General features: G+C 40.3%; 1 protein-coding gene across 1 annotated transcript in view; it reads right to left on the bottom strand.

The window, feature by feature from the left end:
* Nucleotides 1–20,053, bottom strand: part of vps26a (VPS26, retromer complex component A) — a 67,465-nt gene that overhangs the window by 32,334 nt on the left and 15,078 nt on the right. Inside the window, exon 3 of the mRNA XM_069900856.1 lies at nucleotides 664–739. Within this exon, the coding sequence (XP_069756957.1) occupies nucleotides 664–739 (76 nt within the window). The remainder of the gene's footprint in view (nucleotides 1–663; nucleotides 740–20,053) is intronic.

The raw sequence follows: 20,053 nt of genomic DNA, 5'->3' as shown, positions 1-20,053 counted from the left end.
AGCTGTTTGCCTCCAAAAACCAAAAAACACATTATCCAACAGTTCACTCTGGAAATCTGTACGGATGAAGTCAAGCTCTTAACAGTTCAAGTGCACTAAAACTTAGCTGTCCACATGTCATCAAAATTAAAATATTACATCAATTTCTGTTGCTAAAATCCAAAGTGAGAGCCCTCAATTCCCCAATCTTTCAAATATTTTAATAATCTAGCCTCAACAACTCTGTAGGGTACAATTCCAGACATCCACCTGAAAGGGACAACCTCTTTCTGCAACTATGCAGTCTAGTTCTCGACATCTTTACTGAAGGAAGCATCCACTCAGTTGCACTTTCATGCATTTTTCAGTTGAATGACCACTTACTTATTCTCATACTCCAATGAAAGTGAACCCATCCTGCACAATCCTTTTTTGTGCTTCAATCCTTTCAAACATGGTATTACCTGGTGAATTTTTTTTGCATCGTCTTCAATATTTCTTCAAGAATGGAGCCCAAAATGGATTGCAGTCCCATTTTTAAAATTGTGCAAGTTTTTATTTTTAAACTTCACACCCCTTGCAATAATGGCCAACATTCTTGGTACACTTGCATATCAGACAGTTACCTTTCAGGTACTAGGAGTCGCACGTCACCTTGTGTTTAGGGAAAAGTAAGGAACTTACCAATCTGTCCAACAAATTCAATTCGAATCCCTTTGTGCTCCAAACGTTTTCCTGGCTGTTTAAACACAAGGTTTACCTGCCAAAAAGAATTATTCATCACCATTCTAAACTTGCCACAAGACAAACCACAATTCTTTCATCACCCTGTTCTTTCATTCCTTTACCAATGCTGACTCCTCGTTCTTCAGAAGAGTTCAGCATTGCAAGGCACATGTGACCAGCCTTTGGCCAGTTAAATGATAAAATAACAAATTTCCAACCAAAGTAGTAACCTGTAAGATTGTCTTTATTGTAAGTCAGTAAGTTAAGCAGCACAAAACCTTGTGCTTTGAATATTCTATAGGTCCTGATTTTCCATGTGGAATAGTACAAGATAAAATTATCACAATGCCAATACAGTCAGAGGATTAAGGGTTAAGTCACTTTTTTAATTCTGTTTCTGAGAAGCTCTGCTTCCAAACGATCTGGGAACTATTTCAATCTACACACCAATTATAACGAGAAATAAAAGCATTCCATTGGCTGTGGCAAGCTTCCTTTCCAAGGTATGGTTTCCGATAAGTTAAATACAAAGTCACATTGACAAGCCACAATACTTTAAGAAATCCCTGATCTTAATTGCTTTCCATATGATGAGACTCCCACTGCAATAATAAAATGTAACACTGCACTATTTAATAAGCAGTGATCTGTAAATATTCATCTCTCAACCAATATAATGTATAAGAGTTTACTGACTATAAAATAGTTGTTCTCTAAATCATGACTGTAACCACATTTCAAAAATGGTTCACGAGTTGCAATGCAACATGGCTCGTCCCAAAGATGTGAACGATGCAACATAAATATAAATCATTTAATTCTGGACAAATAGTGGCAGTTACATCGATAGGCACCATGCTTGAAGGGAAGGCAGGCTTTCACTATAAAACAGAAGCACCAGTCACACATTTATATTTCTAAAATAATACTCTCTCTGATTTGAAAGCAAAAATATTGTGTAATGGTGAAAAGCACACCCAACCAAGGTGAGCACCACATACGAGCTGGTGATAATTGCATCCTTTCCCCCCCTTTCCTATATCATGATGCAATTAAGGTGTTTCTGTGTTGTTTAACAAGGAATTCCATGATTCTCACCTAATAACCATGATGGACTATTAATCTGGGTAGGATCCTGTTCTCATGACAGGGCTAAAAATCAAGTGGTTAATACCAGGTCAAATTTCATCATTACTGCACATCTTTCCTTGTACAGTTGTACTTCTTTAATCTGGAAACGTTGAAACCTCACCATTGCCAGACTACAGAAAATGCTGGAAAACAGAAATTTATGCTAAAGGGAACCCCCTACGTAAACACATCAAAGCTTAAAACAGGAAATAATACTGTGAGGTGGCAGAGTTATCATAGCAGTTAGCACAACGCCGAAACAGCGCCAGCAATCGGGACCAGGGTTCGAGTCCCATGCTGAAAGAAGTTTATACTAATGGCGGCAGATTCAAATGTGCCAAACTATGGGATTTGCCAGACCAGAGCACCAGGTTAGAGAGGTACAACCTGTTCCAGGGCATGTTGAGTTTTGCCCCAACCCTAAAGCTTGGAAATATTATGAACTGTCAGAATGATAGAGTGAGACAGCTGATAGAATGGACATACACATAGTAGATGAAGCTTAATGCACAGAACTACAAGGTTGTAGCGAGGCACTACTGGAGAGTGAGAGAAGAACGACACACACAGGTGTAAGGGAAGTCAAAACTGATTTATTGATCTCCCTAGCCCAGCTTTTATAGATCCAGCTTCCCATCCAGTGGCAGGATTTTCCTGCCACTGCAGACAGATGAGATTTCACCGGTGAGCTGGACTTTGATTGGCCTTGGTTCCCGCCGTGCAAGCTTCTGGCCCGTAAAGATCATTAGCGTGCGCGGGCTTTCCACGCTTGCTGCGTTAGTCTGCCATTTTGAGTGCCAGTTCACTTTCTGGGTAGCGGGCCACTGCACAATCCCCCCCCCCCCCCCCACTACTCCAGAACCAGTGATGCCAACGCTATTGTATTTGATTATAGATTGCCTTTGCTTGGGGCGGCTTACATCTGCAACATGGTGGCTGTGTGTTGAACAGTTGGTTTGCGTGCAGATGTGCTGGTTTGAGGCAGTCAACAGTGAATGTCTCTTTTTTCCTGGCGGCAGCACACCTATTGACCCATTGCGCCTAATTACCTTGTAAGGTCCTTCACACTGCTGTTGTAACTGCGCCTGGTGTGCTCCCTATAGATGAAAACATACTTACAGGGTTCTCAGGTCCTTGGGGATAAAAGTGTTTATTTGCCCATGCTATGTGGGTGGCACTGAGGCCAGGGTACCCAATCTTTCCCTGAGCTTCTCCAAGGTTGCTGCGTGTAGCTCGTCCAAGTCTTTGGTGGTGGGCACGAATTCCCCAGGAATGACCAAAGGTGCGCTGTACACTAGCTCTGCTGCTGGGGCATTTAAGTCTTCTTTAGGGGCTCTATAAATCCCCAGCAGGACCCACGGAAGCTCACCTATCCAGTTGGGTCCCTTGAGCCGAGCCATCAGTGCCACTTTTAGGTGTCTGTGGAACTGCTCCACCAGTCCGTTTGTCTGGGGATGTTATGCTGTGGTATGGTGGAGCTGCATCCCCAGTAGGTTTGCCTGCGCTGTCCAGAGGCTTGAGGTGAACTGTGCACCTCTGTCTGAAGTCATGTATTCTGGGACTCCGAACCTTGCCACCCAAGTGTTTATCATGGCTCTGGTGCAGGCCCCCGTCATTGTCTCAGTCAGTGTGACTGCTTCTGGCCATCTTGCAAAGCAATCGATCATTGTCAGTAGGTATCGTGCCCCCTCCAGGACACTGGCAATTGTCCCAAATGTCTACGTGTTTGTGGCTGAACCTTCCTCATGCCAGTTCAAATGGGCGGGGGTGCGCCCTGGTGTGCTGTTGGACCTTTGATGTCTAGCATAGTGTGAAGGTTCTGAGACACTGGCTGACCTACTTCCGGAGGCCGTGCCACACAGACTACTGGCTATCATGAGAACGGTTGTCCTGATGGCCGTGTGTGACAAGTTGTGTACCTCATCGAAGACTTGTTGCCTCCAAGCCATGGGTACTATGGGATGGGGGTGGCTGGTGTATACATAGTAGAGGAGCACTGTGTTACCTGGACCTACAGGAATGTCCTCCGGGTGGAGTCCCAACACCGCGATCCTGTATGCTCGCATCTCTGGGTCTGCCAGCTGCGCTTCTGCCAGGACCATATAGTCTATCCCCTTGGTCATGATATAGCATCGGCCACCACGTTGGTTTTCCTGGCTATGTGCTCGATGATGGTGGTGAATTCTGACATGTATGATAGATGCTTCTGCTGCCGAGCCAACACAGGTCCAACACTTCTTAAATTTTTTTTTAAACTTTATTTATTCATTCAAAATACAGATAATAAGTAACATATATAACAATAAACAAAGCATGAACATTATATTTTATATATATTAAAAAAAGGAAAGAAATTCCCCCCCTTTCAGCCAACTCTCCTAAGGAGAGCCATAAAGAAAAAAAGAAAAAAATAAAGAAAAGTAAAGCATACATATTAAAATCTAGTCAATATAAATCAAAATGTAAATATTCTGAATATAACAACCACCTATTAATTAAAAAAACTATAATTATCCACGAAACATATGTAATTTTTTCCATTATTAAACAATATTTCATCTCATTATGCCAAAAGTCTCAAATTTAATCATTTCAGGTAAAATCATATCTCTACCGAACACGTTTTACCAAAGATCGAACTTGATAAAAATATGCTTACGCTTAATCGGACTGTTTAAACCCCGAACATTAAAAGTAGCAAACTTCAACTTTGACATATCCACTAATATTACTAAAAGCTAATAATATCAATATATAAAGACTCAGATCAACGTAAAGAGGCCCTCCAATAGGAGAAAAAGAAACCACAAATTAAAGTCTAAATAAAATGAAAATTAAAACCCCCCCCCCAAAAAAAAACTACCAAAAGGTAGTAATCCCTAAACAAAAGTTGGGTGTGGATCACCCACCAGTGGCTGATGACTAGTAGAACATAATTTATCCCTCCCCAGCCAAACAAAGAATAACAACAAGATATCATAATGACATAAAAAGAAAATAAAAATAAAAAAGTTCTTCTATTCATCCAAGAAATTCCAGACTCGGCGACCCCATTTCAAGGAAACGGACTCTTTCCATTCCCATTTCTGCCGTTTCTTCCATTTCCAGAACAACCAGATTTTTCTTTAGGAGACAATGGTGAGCTACGTCTTTGTCCTCTTACATCTGGCAACAAGTCAGCAAAACTCATTGCTTCACACTCATTCTCAAAAAACCGAGATTGAAAGTCTCCACAAAACACCTTCAACACTGCCGGATAGCGAAAAGTAGACTTTTAACCTTTACGCCACAAAATTTCTTTAACTGGATTAAATTGACACCGATGCTGAATAACCTCTTGACTCCAATCAGGATAGAAAAAAACTCTACTATTCTGAATCATTAACGGAGCTTGTCGTTGTCTTGCGTTTTGCACTGCTAAACGAAGTATCGTTTCTCTGTCCAAATAATTCAAACATCGAATTATCACAGGTCTCGATGGTTGACCAGGCAGAGGTCTTCTTCTTAAGGCTCTATGAGCTCTTTCCAATACCAGACCTCCAGAGAAAAATTCCTGCCCCAGTATTTGTGGAATCCATTCGGTAAAAAAACAGAGGATCTTGTTCTTCCATACCTTCTGTCAAGTCAACAATCTTCACATTATTCCTTCTACTTTGATTCTCCAAATAATCTACTTTCCTCTCTAACTCCCTCTCATGTTCTCGCAATTCTTTAACGGATTCTTCCACCTCCAACACTTTTTCTGTATTAGAAGCCACTTGTTGTTGACATTTCAAAAAAGCAGCCTGAAACTGTTTAAAATCCTCACAAGATGCTTCCACACGTATTTTAACTGTATCCAGTTCCAAACTGAGCCTCTGAGACATTTCATTCAGCATAGGCTGAATGATAAGGCTTAGCTGTTACATTTATATATATATATATATATATATATATATCTTTGGCTTGGCTTCGCGGACGAAGATTTATGGAGGGGGTAAAAAGTCCACGTCAGCTGCAGGCTCGTTTGTGGCTGACCAGTCCGATGCGGGACAGGCAGACACGATTGCAGCGGTTGCAAGGGAAAATTGGTTGGTTGGGGTTGGGTGTTGGGTTTTTCCTCCTTTGCCTTTTGTCAGTGAGGTGGGCTCTGCGGTCTTCTTCAAAGGAGGCTGCTGCCCGCCAAACTGTGAGGCGCCAAGATGCACGGTTTGAGGCGTTATCAGCCCACTGGCGGTGGTCAATGTGGCAGGCACCAAGAGATTTCTTTAGGCAGTCCTTGTACCTTTTCTTTGGTGCACCTCTGTCACGGTGGCCAGTGGAGAGCTCGCCATATAATACGATCTTGGGAAGGCGATGGTCCTCCATTCTGGAGACGTGACCCATCCAGCGCAGCTGGATCTTCAGCAGCGTGGACTCGATGCTGTCGACCTCTGCCATCTCGAGTACCTCGACGTTAGGGGTGTGAGCGCTCCAATGGATGTTGAGGATGGAGCGGAGACAACGCTGGTGGAAGCGTTCTAGGAGCCGTAGGTGGTGCCGGTAGAGGACCCATGATTCGGAGCCGAACAGGAGTGTGGGTATGACAACGGCTCTGTATACGCTTATCTTTGTGAGGTTTTTCAGTTGGTTGTTTTTCCAGACTCTTTTGTGTAGTCTTCCAAAGGCGCTATTTGCCTTGGCGAGTCTGTTGTCTATCTCATTGTCGATCCTTGCATCTGATGAAATGGTGCAGCCGAGATAGGTAAACTGGTTGACCGTTTTGAGTTTTGTGTGCCCGATGGAGATGTGGGGGGGCTGGTAGTCATGGTGGGGAGCTGGCTGATGGAGGACCTCAGTTTTCTTCAGGCTGACTTCCATATATATATATAATTCAGAAAAGCTCAGCCCTGCTTTCTCTTGCGTAGTGGCAGAACCAGGTAACTGCAGCACCTGCTGCATCTCAACAACAGGCAGTTTAACAGTTTTACTGCGGGTCTGGACTCCCAGCGACGGCACCCCGATTTCCTCAGGGGGCTGACGCTGTTCTTCCCCTGCAACCCGTTTTTGTTTCAAAAACTCACAGAAAAGACCAAAATATTCAGATTGGAGTACATGGAGTCGTCTTCTTGCGTGCCCCCTCCGTTAAAGTCGGCAGGCTGCCAGAATCAGGATCCACATCAGGGGCACACGCACCTTCCTCCTGAGAACGGGTAATTCCAGCGATGTCCTTCTCCTGGCGAGTAGTAGTCATTTTTTCAGCTCCCACAGGCAATCTCTGTGGTTTAGGCTTGAAAGAAAGCAAACCTGAAGTTGTAGCAGACTGTTTAGGTTTTAAATCTTCAACACTTCGAAAATGTAGTTTCTTCTGTACTTGAGGTTTAATCTTTTTACCATAACAATTCCTTGATTCTTTAAACTAAGTTTTAAAAAAATTTAAACCTGAAAACAAAGAGTTAAAAATGGGTTCTTAAAAGTCTGGCCAGAGAGGTCGAGATTACACGTCTAGACTCTATGCCATCTTGCCACGCCCCCCTTAAAAATATTATTTTTTCATTTTTCTTCAATAAACAAGGAGGTAACATCACTGTTGCAGAATATATCAACATCCCCCTACCATTCTCACCCTCTCAAAAAAAGGGAAAGACAGAAAACAAAAAGGGAGAAAAGGAGAGAAAGAAAAAGAGACTGGATGTGGTGTTGGCGCTTCCAGGAAGTGTCCATAGAGGTTGTGGAGTCACCCCCCTATAAAATTACTTTCATTAATCCATCTATTGGTAGATTTCTTTGTCTTTTTATCGGGGTGTGGCTACAGCTGTGCTCCCATGTACATCAGATACGGTTGCATATTTTAACAAAGGAGCTGCGTTAGTTTGTAAGATTATACGTTTTTTTTCCATGAGAATACAGCTATCCATCTCAGTAATCCACTTGCTGATAAGAACAGGGGGGGTCAGATTTCCGGTCATCGCTATGTATTTTTTTGCTATGGACAAAGCGATAAATACAAATTGAATTTGGAATTTGGTTAATTTGTATCCAGCAGATACAACATTGGTCCAGCCGAAAGGTTACCTTCATTATTCTGGTCGGTATGTTGGCCAAATACTGCCAAAATAGGGCTATCTTTGTGCAGGACCAGGTTCCCCGCTCCATTCCACACTTGAAGCATGTCTCTGGCACCTCGGGTTTTGCCTTGTGAATCTTTTGTGGTGTGAGGTAGAGCTGGTGCAGAAAGTTGTATTGAATCAGTCTGTATCTCGAATTAATAATTGTTGTCACACTGTCTTTACACTAATCCGACCAGCATCTCTCATCAATTGTGATGCCCAGGTCTGACTCCCATCTCTCTCTTGATCTGTGTAGCCCCTGCTTTGGGACTTTCATCCTGGAGTACAGAATACATTCTTGAAATAAATTTGGGTGCATTTCACAGTTGAAGCAACCCTTCACTTCACTAGGTGTAGGTGGGGTCATTGTCGGGCCCCACATCTCCCTTAGAAATGATCTTAACTGGAAGAAACAGTGAAAAATCCTATAAGACAAATCGTATTTACCCTTTAGCTGCTCAAAGGACATAAGCTGTCTCCCCTCATAGCTGTCTTTTATGTACCAGATCCCCTGCTAATGCCATATCCCCAGGATTTTATTGCCCATGTTCATGGGCATCAATTCATTATGAGTCAGTGGTGCCTTTCGTGATATTTTCACTTTCTCTCCAATACACTCATTGATCTCGTGCCAGATTTTAATCAGATGTTTCAGTATGGGCTTATCCATATTTTTTGCTATTAATTTGGCATTCAATTTGTATATGAAATCCTTTGCCATCCTCTCCCCCAATGCATACAATCCCAGTCTGACACTTTATTAAATGTGAAAGTCAGTGATTTATGATCCGTAAAGATTTTGAATTGTCTTCCTTCCAGAAGGTAGCAGAAGTGATGGCCACAAGGATTCAATGCCAAGGGCTCTCGATCAAAGGCGCTGTATTTCAGCTTGGGAGATTGAAGGTACCTGCTGAAGAAAGCCAGAGGCTGCCATTGTCCTTCAACCAATTGTTCTAGCACTCCTCTGACCCCTGTGCTCCATGCGTCCATCACAGGGCGGTCAGGGCATCTATGCTGGGGTGCACCAGCAAAATGGCATTAGCCAGTGCATCCTTCACCTTCGAAGGCATCTGATGTTTCCTTGTCCCAGGTGATCTCTTTCTTCTTCCTTTCCATTAATGTGAACAGAAGGTGCATGATGCAGGCTGCTGCTGGTATAAAACAGTGGTAGAAGTTGATCATACTGCCAAATTTTTGAAGACCCTTCATCATGTGAGGTTCGTTGAAGTGCCTGAAGGCCTCTACCTTCTCCGGCAGTGGTGTTGCTCCAAACCTGTGTTTTTTTAATATAATTTTTTATTTAGTACTTCACCGTGAACCACGTCAGTAACAATATTTACAAATATTCAGTATTAATATATAAACAGTGACATTTTCAATTTTTTGCCTTCCCCCACCCCTTATAACTTAAAGTAGGAAATAAAAGGAAGAATAAATAAATTATAGAAGAACACAAAAGAAAAAGAAATCATGTCATCCAATATTTCATATTTAATTATTTTCATAATTGTATCTCATCACGTCAAGAGATGGAGGTCTGAAATTGTTAGTTTCTAATAAACTCTATGTACAGTTCCCAAATTTGTTCAAATAGAGCATATTTGTCTTTTAGAATGTCGGTAGTTTTTTTCTAATGGAATACACTTACTTGTTCATTTCTATATACCATTGTTGTATTTTTAAGGTTGCCTCCGTTTTCCAAGTTATTATTATGCACTTCTTTGCTGCTACAACTGTAATCTTAATAAATCTTTTTTGAAACCTGTCTAATTTTAAATCTAATTCTTTATCTTTGATATTTTTTAACAGGAAGATTTTGGGGTCTTTTGCTATCCTATTTTTTGTAATTCCATTTAATATTAGGTTTAAATCCTCCCAAAAGGTTTTCACTTTTGTACATGTCCAAATTGCATGTATTGTTGTTCCAATTTCTTGTTTATAACAGAAGCATTTGTCTGATATTATTGAATTTTATTCTTTTAACTTTTGAGGTGTAACATATAGTCCATGGAACCAATTGTATTGTATCACTTGAAACAGAGTATTTATTGTATTAATCATGGTATCTGCATATAGTTCCTTCCAGGTTTCATTCTTTATTTGTACATTTAAATCTTTTTCCCAACCTTGTTTGGGTTTATACTTTGCTTCATCATTTTCCTTGTATCATCATTTGCTCTACATGTTTATGATCATTTTGTTTCACTATTGCAGTGTCTGTAATTAAGTGTAATTCACAGCAGCTCCTCTCAGGTCATCTCAGACTAGTTCCCAACTTTTCTTTTAAATAACTTTTCAACTGATAATATGAAAATATTGTACCATGTGATATTCCATATTTATTTTTTAACTGTTCAAATGTCGGTAAATTATTCCCCAAAAAGCAATCTTTTATTCTTTTAATTCCTTTTCTTGCCCATTCCTTAAAAAAATATTGTCTATTGTAAAAGGAATTTATGGGTTTTGTGTTAATAACATTTTTGGTATTTGATCATTTATCATCTTTCATTCCAGATGAATTCTCTTCCATATTTTTAGTATATGATGTAGTATTGGTAGATTGTTATGTTGCACCCCCATTTATAGAGGTCAGGGACCTTTTATCCTAATTTATATAATTCTATCTTGAACCAAGCCAGTTTTTCTCCTGTCTGATAAAAATCTTTACTGTACTGCCCTGTAATACTTTTTGAAATTTGGTAACTGTTTATATGCCCATGTTAATTTTTCCTAAGCCACTCTTGATTTTTTACTCTTCCATAGAAACTTTATTAATTTGTTTAATTTCATTAAAAATTCCCATTAAGGGAATCAGTAGCATTTGGAACAGGTATTGTAGTTGTGGAAGTACATTCATCTCGATGCAATTTACTCTCCCTGTTAAGAGGTAGTGGTAAATCTTTCCATTTCTCTAAGTCTTCCTGTATTTTCTTTATTAATGGTTGGTAATTTAAATTATACAAATGATTTAAATTATTATCTATCCTGATACCTAGGTAACATATAGCCTGTGATTGCCATTTAAAAAGAGATTCCCTTTTACATTTTGTATAATCGACTTTGTTCATTGGCATCACTTCACTTTTATTAAAATGAATTTTGATTCCTGATAATCGTCCCATATTCTTTCAATTTTGTATATAACCTTTTTATTGATTTATCTGGCTCTGTTAAATATACTATAAGATCATCTGCAAATAAGTTAATTTTACTTTTATTCCCTTTATCATAGGTTCTTTTCTTATCAGCTCTGCCAATAGTTCTTTTCTTATCAGCTCTGCCAATGGTTCTGCCAAAGCAAACAGGGAAGGTGATAATGGGCATCCCTGTCTTGTTGACCTATTCAGTTTAAAGTGATCTGAAACATATTCATTTGTTACCACTTTTGCCAGAGGCCCATTATACAATGCTCTAATCCAATTAATAAATTAATATTTTTTTCCAGTACTTGAATTTCTGTAGTACTTTAAAAAGATAACTCCAATCCACCCTATCAAAAGCTTTCTCTGCTTCAAGGGCTACTGCCACAGTTGGTGTTTTGTTTATTTGTGCTATATGAATCAAATTAATAAATTTATAGACATTATCTGCCACTCTTCTATTTTTAACAAATCCTATCTGATCTAGTGTTGATAATTTCGGAACACAATCTGTTAATCTATTCGCTAGTAATTTTGTAATTAATTTATAGTCTGTATTTAGTATTTGGTCTATATGAAACCAATGACAATGGGTCTACTCCTGTTTTTGGAATTACTGTGATTATTGCCATTTTACACAAATCAGGCAAATTCTGGGTCTCTTCCACCTGTTTCATTACCTCTAAGAGGGCCAGAATTAACAGATTATTGAATACCTTATAAAATTCTGTGGGAAATCCAACTTTGCTTGGCGCTTTATTATTTGGTAATATCAATAGTGTGTCATGTATTTCTGTAATTGTCAGGGGCTTTTGTAATGCATTTCAATCTTCCAATTGTAATTGAAGTAATTCAATGTTTGACAAAAATTCATCTATTTTGTCATTCTTCCCTGGGTTTTCAGTTTGACACAATTGCTTATAAATTTTTTTTAAATTTCAATTAATCTCTAATAGATTATATGAGATCTGTTTATCCTCCTTCCTTGATGCTGTAATAGTTCTTGTTGCTTGTTCTGTTTTTAGTTGCCAAGCCAACATTTTGTGGGTTTACTCTCCTATTCATAATATCTTTGCTTTGTTTTCATAATATTTTTCTCCACTTTGCATGTTTGCAACATATCATATTTTAATTTTTTTCTGTCAATTCTCTCTTTTTCTCTATATCTTCCCTTCTCATTAAATTTTTCTCTACAATTACTATCTCTTTTTCCAACTGCTCTATTTCCCAATCATATTCTTTTTTTAAAATCTTGGTCGTATAACTAATTAAATAAAGGCCTTCATTGCATCCCATAATATAAATTTGACTGTACAGAATTTGCATGTCTCAAAATATATTTTAATTTGTTGTTCTATGTATTCCCAAAAGTCTTGCCTTTGTAACAATATGGGGTTTAGCCTCCATCAATATGTTTTCGGCAGAATATCCTCTAAAGCAATTGTCAATAACAAGGGTGAGTGGTCTGATAAAAGTTTAGCCTTATATTCAGTCTTTGAACCTGTGCCGACAACAAGAACATATCAATCCTAGAATAGGTTTTATGTCTTTTTGAATAATATGAATAATCTCTTTCTATATATCAATTATCTTCATATCATGCATTGAATTTGGCTGATTTATTTTTTGCAATAATCTTCCTGGTTTTATCTATTGTTGGATCAAGGTTAAAATTAAAGTCTCCCCTTAGTAAGATATGTCCCTGTGTGTCTGCTATCTTTAAAAAAAAATGTCCTGCATAAATTCCTGGTCATCTTCATTAGGTGCATAAATGTCAACAAGTTCCAAGATTCTGAATAAATCTGGCACATCATCATTACAATTCTACCCGCTGGGTCTGTTAGTACATTCCTTATCTTAATTGGCAAATTTTTATTAACTAATACAGCTACTCCCTGGCTTTTGTATTGTACGATGATGCAACTACGTGGCCTATTCAGTCTCTATTCAGTTTGCGATGTTCTAACTCAGTTAAGTATGTTTCTTGTATAAATGCTATGTCTATTTTCTCCTTTTTAAAGTAGTGTCAGTAAATATTTTCTCTTAATTTTATTATGAATTCCATTAATATTAATAGTCATATATTTCAATTTATTCATCTTATCCAACCATTTTCACCTCTATTTCACCTCTTCAACTCCTCCATCTCCCTTCTTTTAAAACCACTCTTTAGATTGTTCTTATTCTTTACTATGCGTGACAACAATTAGCAGGAAAATAACAAAAACTATAAAAAATTAAAGAATAACATTAAATAAAACAACATTAAATCCCTCTTTAACGAGTCGTCCTTGCTACCTCACAAGACAACCACAACTCCTTTTCTATGTGAAAAGATGTATACCACAAATGTCAACAGATTTCATCGTGGACAGATTCTCCCCCCTCCCCAACCCTCCCCCAGAGAAATCACTATATATTATTCTGAAAAATATAACAAAGCTTTTTATCCCCCTTCTTTTTTCTTAAACATCTATGATCGAACTATTAACATTCAAACCTATTTATATACATATCTTAAGTCCTTTTATTATTTTCCTTACTCCTCTTCTTGTTTATTTGGCAATTGATCTGCAAAGCAATGAGCTTCTTCTGGATCTGAAAACAGTCTATTTTGCCCACCAGGGATGAATATCTTCAATACTGCTGGATGCTGTAACACAAAGTTGTAACCTTTTCTCCATAGTGCAGTTAAGTTAAACTCCTTATGGTTCTTTAAAAGTTCAAAGCTTATATCTGGGTTAAAAAAAAATTTCCATTGTACCTTATTTTCCTTCACTCTTCTAATAGCCAGTTCCAATATTTTCTTTCTTGTATATCTTAGTAGTAGTTTTATTAGTATGGAGCACAATTTCTGTTGTGGCTGTGGCTTTGGTACCAATGCTCTGTGGGTTCTTTCAATTTCTATTTCTTTTTGGAGTTCTTCTACTCCAAAGATCCTTTTATATCTGCCCCTTCCTCACCTTCTTTCAAGTCCATTATTTTTATATTATTACATCTGCTAAAATTCTCTAAAATGTCAATTTTCCGGGCCAATAAGTCATGTGTCTTCTTAATCTCCTTATTTTTATGTTCCAATTTTTCTCTAATTTATTCACCTCCATTTCTACATCTATCACTGTCTTCTACTTCATCACCTCGCTTTCTCATTTCTGCCATACACTTCTCCATTCTTTGAATTTTTACATCTGTCTCTTGTATAGTTTTTTTTAATGGTACTGAACTCAGCCATTATTGTTTCCATAAAAATCTTTATTTGACTGTCAAAATATTCCTTATCTACCATCTTTGTTTGTTTTTGAATTTGTACTTCTTTATCTTCTTTTTGATCTTCTTTCTCTTGCTCCATTTCTTGGCTCCGTATTGATTTTGCTTCTATCATTGCCTTCCCCACAGCTTCTCCCATTTTAGTCAGCAGCCAGCTGTCAGCGTCCGTTCCCTTCAGCGGCTTCTTTAGCATGCTTACCACGCATGTGCAACTCATGCCATCCTCTTCGGGAGAGCTCCCTGTTCACGGACTCCGGTAAGGCCTTCCGCTTTTTTTTCTCCCTGGTGATTTCTTCACCTCTTCTTTACTTGTCACTAGACTTTTCTTTCTTTGGAGCCATCTTCAGGTTCTTCTTTTATCTTGCAACTTTTTTGTTTTACTTCTCAGCTTTGTTTTTCTGCCTTTTTTTCAATTTTCTCTGTAGAGGGCTGGTTTTCCCTAAGCAGCCACTACTCCATCATTTGACCACCTCTCCAAGCCTGTTAATCCTGCGGCCCAGTAAGTCGATAGTTTTGAGCATGAACTGGCATTTGGCTGGGTTGATTGTTAGGTGGATGCACAACAGTCACAGGTGACCTGTGTTCTCCTTGCGGTCGTGGCTGGCGACTAGGATGTCATCCAGGTAGATGAAGGTGAACATGAGATCCCATCCCACCACATCCATCAGCCTCTGAAACATCTGGCCTGCATTTTTGAATCCGAAATGTATCCTTAGGAACTCGAGCAGGCCAAACGGAGTGATGAGTGCAGTCTTTGGGAGGTTGTCTGGGTGGAAAACCCAGGTCAAGGTGAACTTTGGAGAATATGCAGGCCCCCTCTAGATTTGCTGTGAAATCCTGTATGTGCGGTACAGGATATCTGTCTGGCGTGGTGACCTCATTCAGATAGCGGTGGTCTCTGCATGATCTCCAAGAACACCATGTGCAATGGGGAAGCCCAGGGGCTGTTAAAGCACTGAATGTTCCCCATCTTCTTGAACTCTTCCTTGATGAGGTTGAGTTTTTCTAGGGGAGGCAGCATGCCCTGGTGTGAATCAGAGACCTTTCTTTGAGAATGTGGCGCCACACCCAGTGCTTGGGCTCGGTTGAGGTGAACTGTGGCACCAATATGGAGGGGAATTCTGCTAGGATGTGGGTGAACTCATTGCCTAAGAGGATGATTGAGGCAAGGTGGGGGGCTGGTAGCTTTGCCTCGTCCATGGAAAAAGTTTGGAATGTCCTGACATGTACCAACTGCTGCCCTTTCAAATCTAGTCAGGGCACCCGAAATAAGGGCCCAGGAGTGGTTGTACCACCACCGCCAACATGAAAGTCCACTTGAAGTGGCTGTCGCTGAAACAGAGCATGATGGAGCGGAATCCGAAAGTCCGGATACTGCTGCTGTTCGCTGCCCTCAGGTCCAGGCCTGGCTTCCCGTTCCAAGTAACTAGGAAGTATGCTGACGTTTGTGCCCATGTTTATCAAGAAACGCTGACCTGAGAATGTGACCCAGATGTATAAGAGGGTATCTCGTTGGTCATCCGTTGTGACCATTAGCAACGGTTGGCCATGGAATTTCCTTGAAATGCGCAGCGGGGCACGGTGGGGAGATTATCAACAGGCCTCTATACCCCATCTACCCCATCATTGGTGGTAGAAACATTATTGTACATCAGAAGGGTCCACTTGCCTTTTCGTTGTCAGATGCAGCCTCGTTAGTCACTGCCTGCGGGACCTAACGACTTGCTCTACCAATACACCATTGTCCTGCTTTCCTCTCCAGAGCACATCCACCCAGGCTGTGATTTTCCGGATTTCACTGAAGTCCTCGTCAGCCAGCAGCAGTTGCTCCAGAAAATATACTCAAAGAGCAGGCAAGGCTTGTGCCGCTCAGCCAAAGCCAGTATATCACTCATGAGGCCAGATGGGGCCCTGTTCCCCAGGCCATCCATGTGCAATAAACGGGAAGCAAGCTCACGCCTTGAGAGCCCAAAAGTGCGGATTAATAGCTCTATTAAGGCCTCAATAGCTACTTTAGGGCCTCATAATGCCCTGTTATGGAGGCTGCCGTTGGAAATCAACACCCCTTGCTGCAGTCACTTAGGGGTACTTCATGGAATCAATGGAGATCTCCTCTAGTGGTCATGATATCCAAAATGTTGGCAGTTTTAGCAAAACTGTGTGGAGTGTAGACGGATCAGTCATCTTTGGGTCCAAATTCAGTTTGGACCAGTCAGGGTTACCAATGTAGCGAAGCACTGCTGGATAGCGAGAGAAGAATGACAAATGAATGGGTGAAAGTGAGGTCAAGGCTGATTTATTGATCTCCCCAGCCCTGCTTTTATAGACCCAGCTTCCCACCACTGGCCCAATTTTCCCACCACTGCAGGCAGATGTGATGTCACTGGCGAGCTGGCCTACGATTGGCCATTGTTCCCACCATGCAGACTCCTGGCCTGTGAAAGCCATTAGTATGTGTGGGCTTTCTGCACTCTCCATCATTTTGAGTGCCGGTTCGCTTGCCAAGGTAAAACATTTGGTAGAATAAAGAATCCCATTTGAAAAGTGAAGGGCAGAAGGGCCTGGTGGATTGCGTTCACAAATTATTAAAAGTGGCAGAGCAGGTTTAAGAAAGGCATGAAAAATTCTGGGGTTTATCAAAATGGCATAGAGCGTAAAAACATGAAAGTCATCTTAAGAGGCAAGTTCTGTGGCTCTAGAACTGTACTCACAGGAGTTCAAAAGGATGAGGGGCACCTCATCAAAACAAACCAAATAATGAAAAGGCTGAATAGTATGAACTTTGAGAAGATGTTCCGAGTATTGGAGAATTTTGGACCAGAGGGCACAGCTTCAAAATAAAAAAGACATTCCTTTGCCACAGGGGTGTGGAGAAGTTTCTTTAGCCAGACGTTGGTTAATCTGGTCTAGCCTCAAATAGTGTTTGATACTGGTTGCTTCTATACAGGTTGTAGGATCTAGAAAATATTTATGAGATGATTCTGGGACAAGAGACCACAGTTTCAAGAGGATGAAACTCATTTCATTGGAAAATATCAAATGGGAGAAACCCAGCCTTTTTTTTGAGGAGTTAACCAAGAGGATTGATAGAAGTAGGACAGTAGACATCATCTACACTAGACTTCAGCAACAAAGGATCTAATGCAAGCTGGCTAATTGGACCCAAAATTGGCTTGATGGTGGGAGGATGCTTTTCTGGATGGAATTTGTGACCAGTGGTGAACTGCGGGGATAAATGCTAGAATCTTTATAACTGTGATATACATCAACAACTTTGAAGTGACAAAAGGAGGTATGCATAGTAAGTTTGCAGATGACTCAAAAATTGGTAGTGCTAATGGATAGCACCAGCAGGATATAGATCAGATGGAAAATTGGGCATAGCATTAGCAGAAATAATTTAATCCCAACAAATAACCATATAAAAATTACAGTAAGGAAACAGGCCATCTCGACCCCTCTAGTCCACACCGATTTAAGTGATCTCCTCCAGTCCCACCTACCTGCTCCCTGTCCATAACCCTCCAATCCCCTGACATCCATGCACTTATCTAACCTTTACTTAAATGACAAGATTGACCCTGCTGCGACCACCTCTTCCGGAAGGTCATTCCACTCAACCACCATTCTCTTAGTGAAGAAGCCCCTCTCATGTTACTTCTAAACTTTTGCCCTCTAACCCTTAACTTATGACCCCTCATTCCAATCTCACCTACCTTCAAGGGGAAGAGCCTATTCACATCTCAATCTTTCTTTGTATTCTAGATATTTAGTAAATCTTCTCTGCACCCTCCCTACCTTATTGATATCCTTCCTATAATTTGGAGACCAGAACTGCACACAGTATTCCAAATTTGGCATCACCAATGCCTTGAACAGTCTCAACATCACCTCCCAGGTCATATATTCTATGCTTTGATTTATAAAGGCAGCATACCAAAAGCCGCCTTTACAATCCTATCTACATGAGAATCCACTTATTCCAAGATCTCTCTGTTCCTCTGCATTCCTAAATACCCTCCCCTTCACTGCATATGTCTTGTTTTGATTATTTTTCCCAAAATGAAGCACTTCACACTATCGGCATTACACTCCATCTGCCATCTTTCAGCCCACTCTTCTAAGCATCCAAATCCTTCTACAGTCCCCAAAAACCATCTTCACTATCCCCAACTCCTCCTATTTTTATATTGTCCGCATACTTACTATCCCAATTTACCACTCCATCATCCAAATCATTAATGTAAATGACAAACAACAAGGGACCCAACACCGATCCCTGAGGCACACCGCTTGTCACTGGCTGCCATCCTGACAGACAGTTATCCACCATGACTCTCTGGCATCTACCTTCGAGCCACCGTCGAACCCAACTGACTATCTCAACATTAATACCTAGCGCCTGAACCTTCCATACCAACCTTCCACATGGAACCTTATCAAAGGCCTTACTGAAATCCATATGGACTACATCTACTGCTCTATCCTCATCAACCTTTCTAGTCACCTCCTCAAAAAATTCAACAGGATTTGTCAAATGTGACCTTCCCCACACACACCCATGTTAGATGTTCCTGATCAGTCCCTGCCCCTCTAGATACTCATACATATTATCTCTAAGAATACTTTCCATTAGTTTGCCAACCACTGACATCAAACTTACTGGCCTACACCTGAAACCCTTTTTAAACAGAGGAACCACATTTGCAACACGCCATTCCTGCAGCACCATGCCCCCCTCCAGTGACTGTTTAAAAATCACTGTCAGAACCTCCGCTATTTACTCCCTGACTTCTCTCAAAGTCCTGGAGGAAAATCCCATCGGGACCTGGAGATTTATCCACCTTTATATGCCTCAAAAGTTCCAATACCCCCCTCTTTCCTAATCCCTACATTTTCCATAATCACCCCTTTTGCTTCTCTTATACTACACGATTCTATATCCTTTTCTCTAGTGAATACCAAAGAGAAGAACTCATTCAATATCTCCCCATCTCATTGCTCCGCTCTCTAATGGACCAATTTTATCCTTCACTCTCCTTTTGCTATTCACATATTTGTAAAAACCCTTCGGATTTACTTTCATCCTGTTCGCTATAGCCACCTCGTACCTTCTTTTCGTTATCCTAATTTCTTTATGAAGCTTCTTTTTACAATCCATGTTCATACTCGTTCATACCTTGCTTCTTGTATTTAATGTAAGCCTCCCTTTTATCTTGAACCAACTTTCTAATCTCCCTTGAAAACCACGGCTAAATGAAAAGGCAAATAGGGTTGGGCTTCAGCTGCAAAAGGTAGAATGCTAAGAAATGTTGACAAACTAAGCAACCAAGGGGACCAAGTTCATAGTTCCCTGAAAGTGACAACAGGTAGATAAGATGGTGAAGGCAGATGATGGTATACTTGCCTTCATAGGTCAGAATGAAGAATATGAAAGTTGAGATGTTATGTTGCCAACTTACAAAACACTGGTTAGACCATACTTGGGAGTATAGCGTGCAGTTCTGGTCATGGAGTATGCAGGATATATTGAGGGATTTTAGTTACATTTTCTCTGGAGCAAAGGAGGTACCTGATGGAAGTACATAAAACTATAAGAGGCATGGATAGGATAGATGGTCAGAATCTAAATCCCATGGTTTCAGTACCCAAAAAGGCTTTTTTTTAAATTAAACAAAAGGAAAATTAAATTAGACGTACAGCGCTGTAACAGGCCAAGTCAGCCCTATGAGTCTGTTCCAC

The sequence above is a fragment of the Narcine bancroftii genome, chromosome 10 (assembly GCF_036971445.1).
Source record: "Narcine bancroftii isolate sNarBan1 chromosome 10, sNarBan1.hap1, whole genome shotgun sequence".
NCBI classification, from domain to species: domain Eukaryota; kingdom Metazoa; phylum Chordata; class Chondrichthyes; order Torpediniformes; family Narcinidae; genus Narcine; species Narcine bancroftii.
Note: the sequence above shows the minus strand (reverse complement) of the source record. Positions and strands in the feature narration are given on the sequence as shown.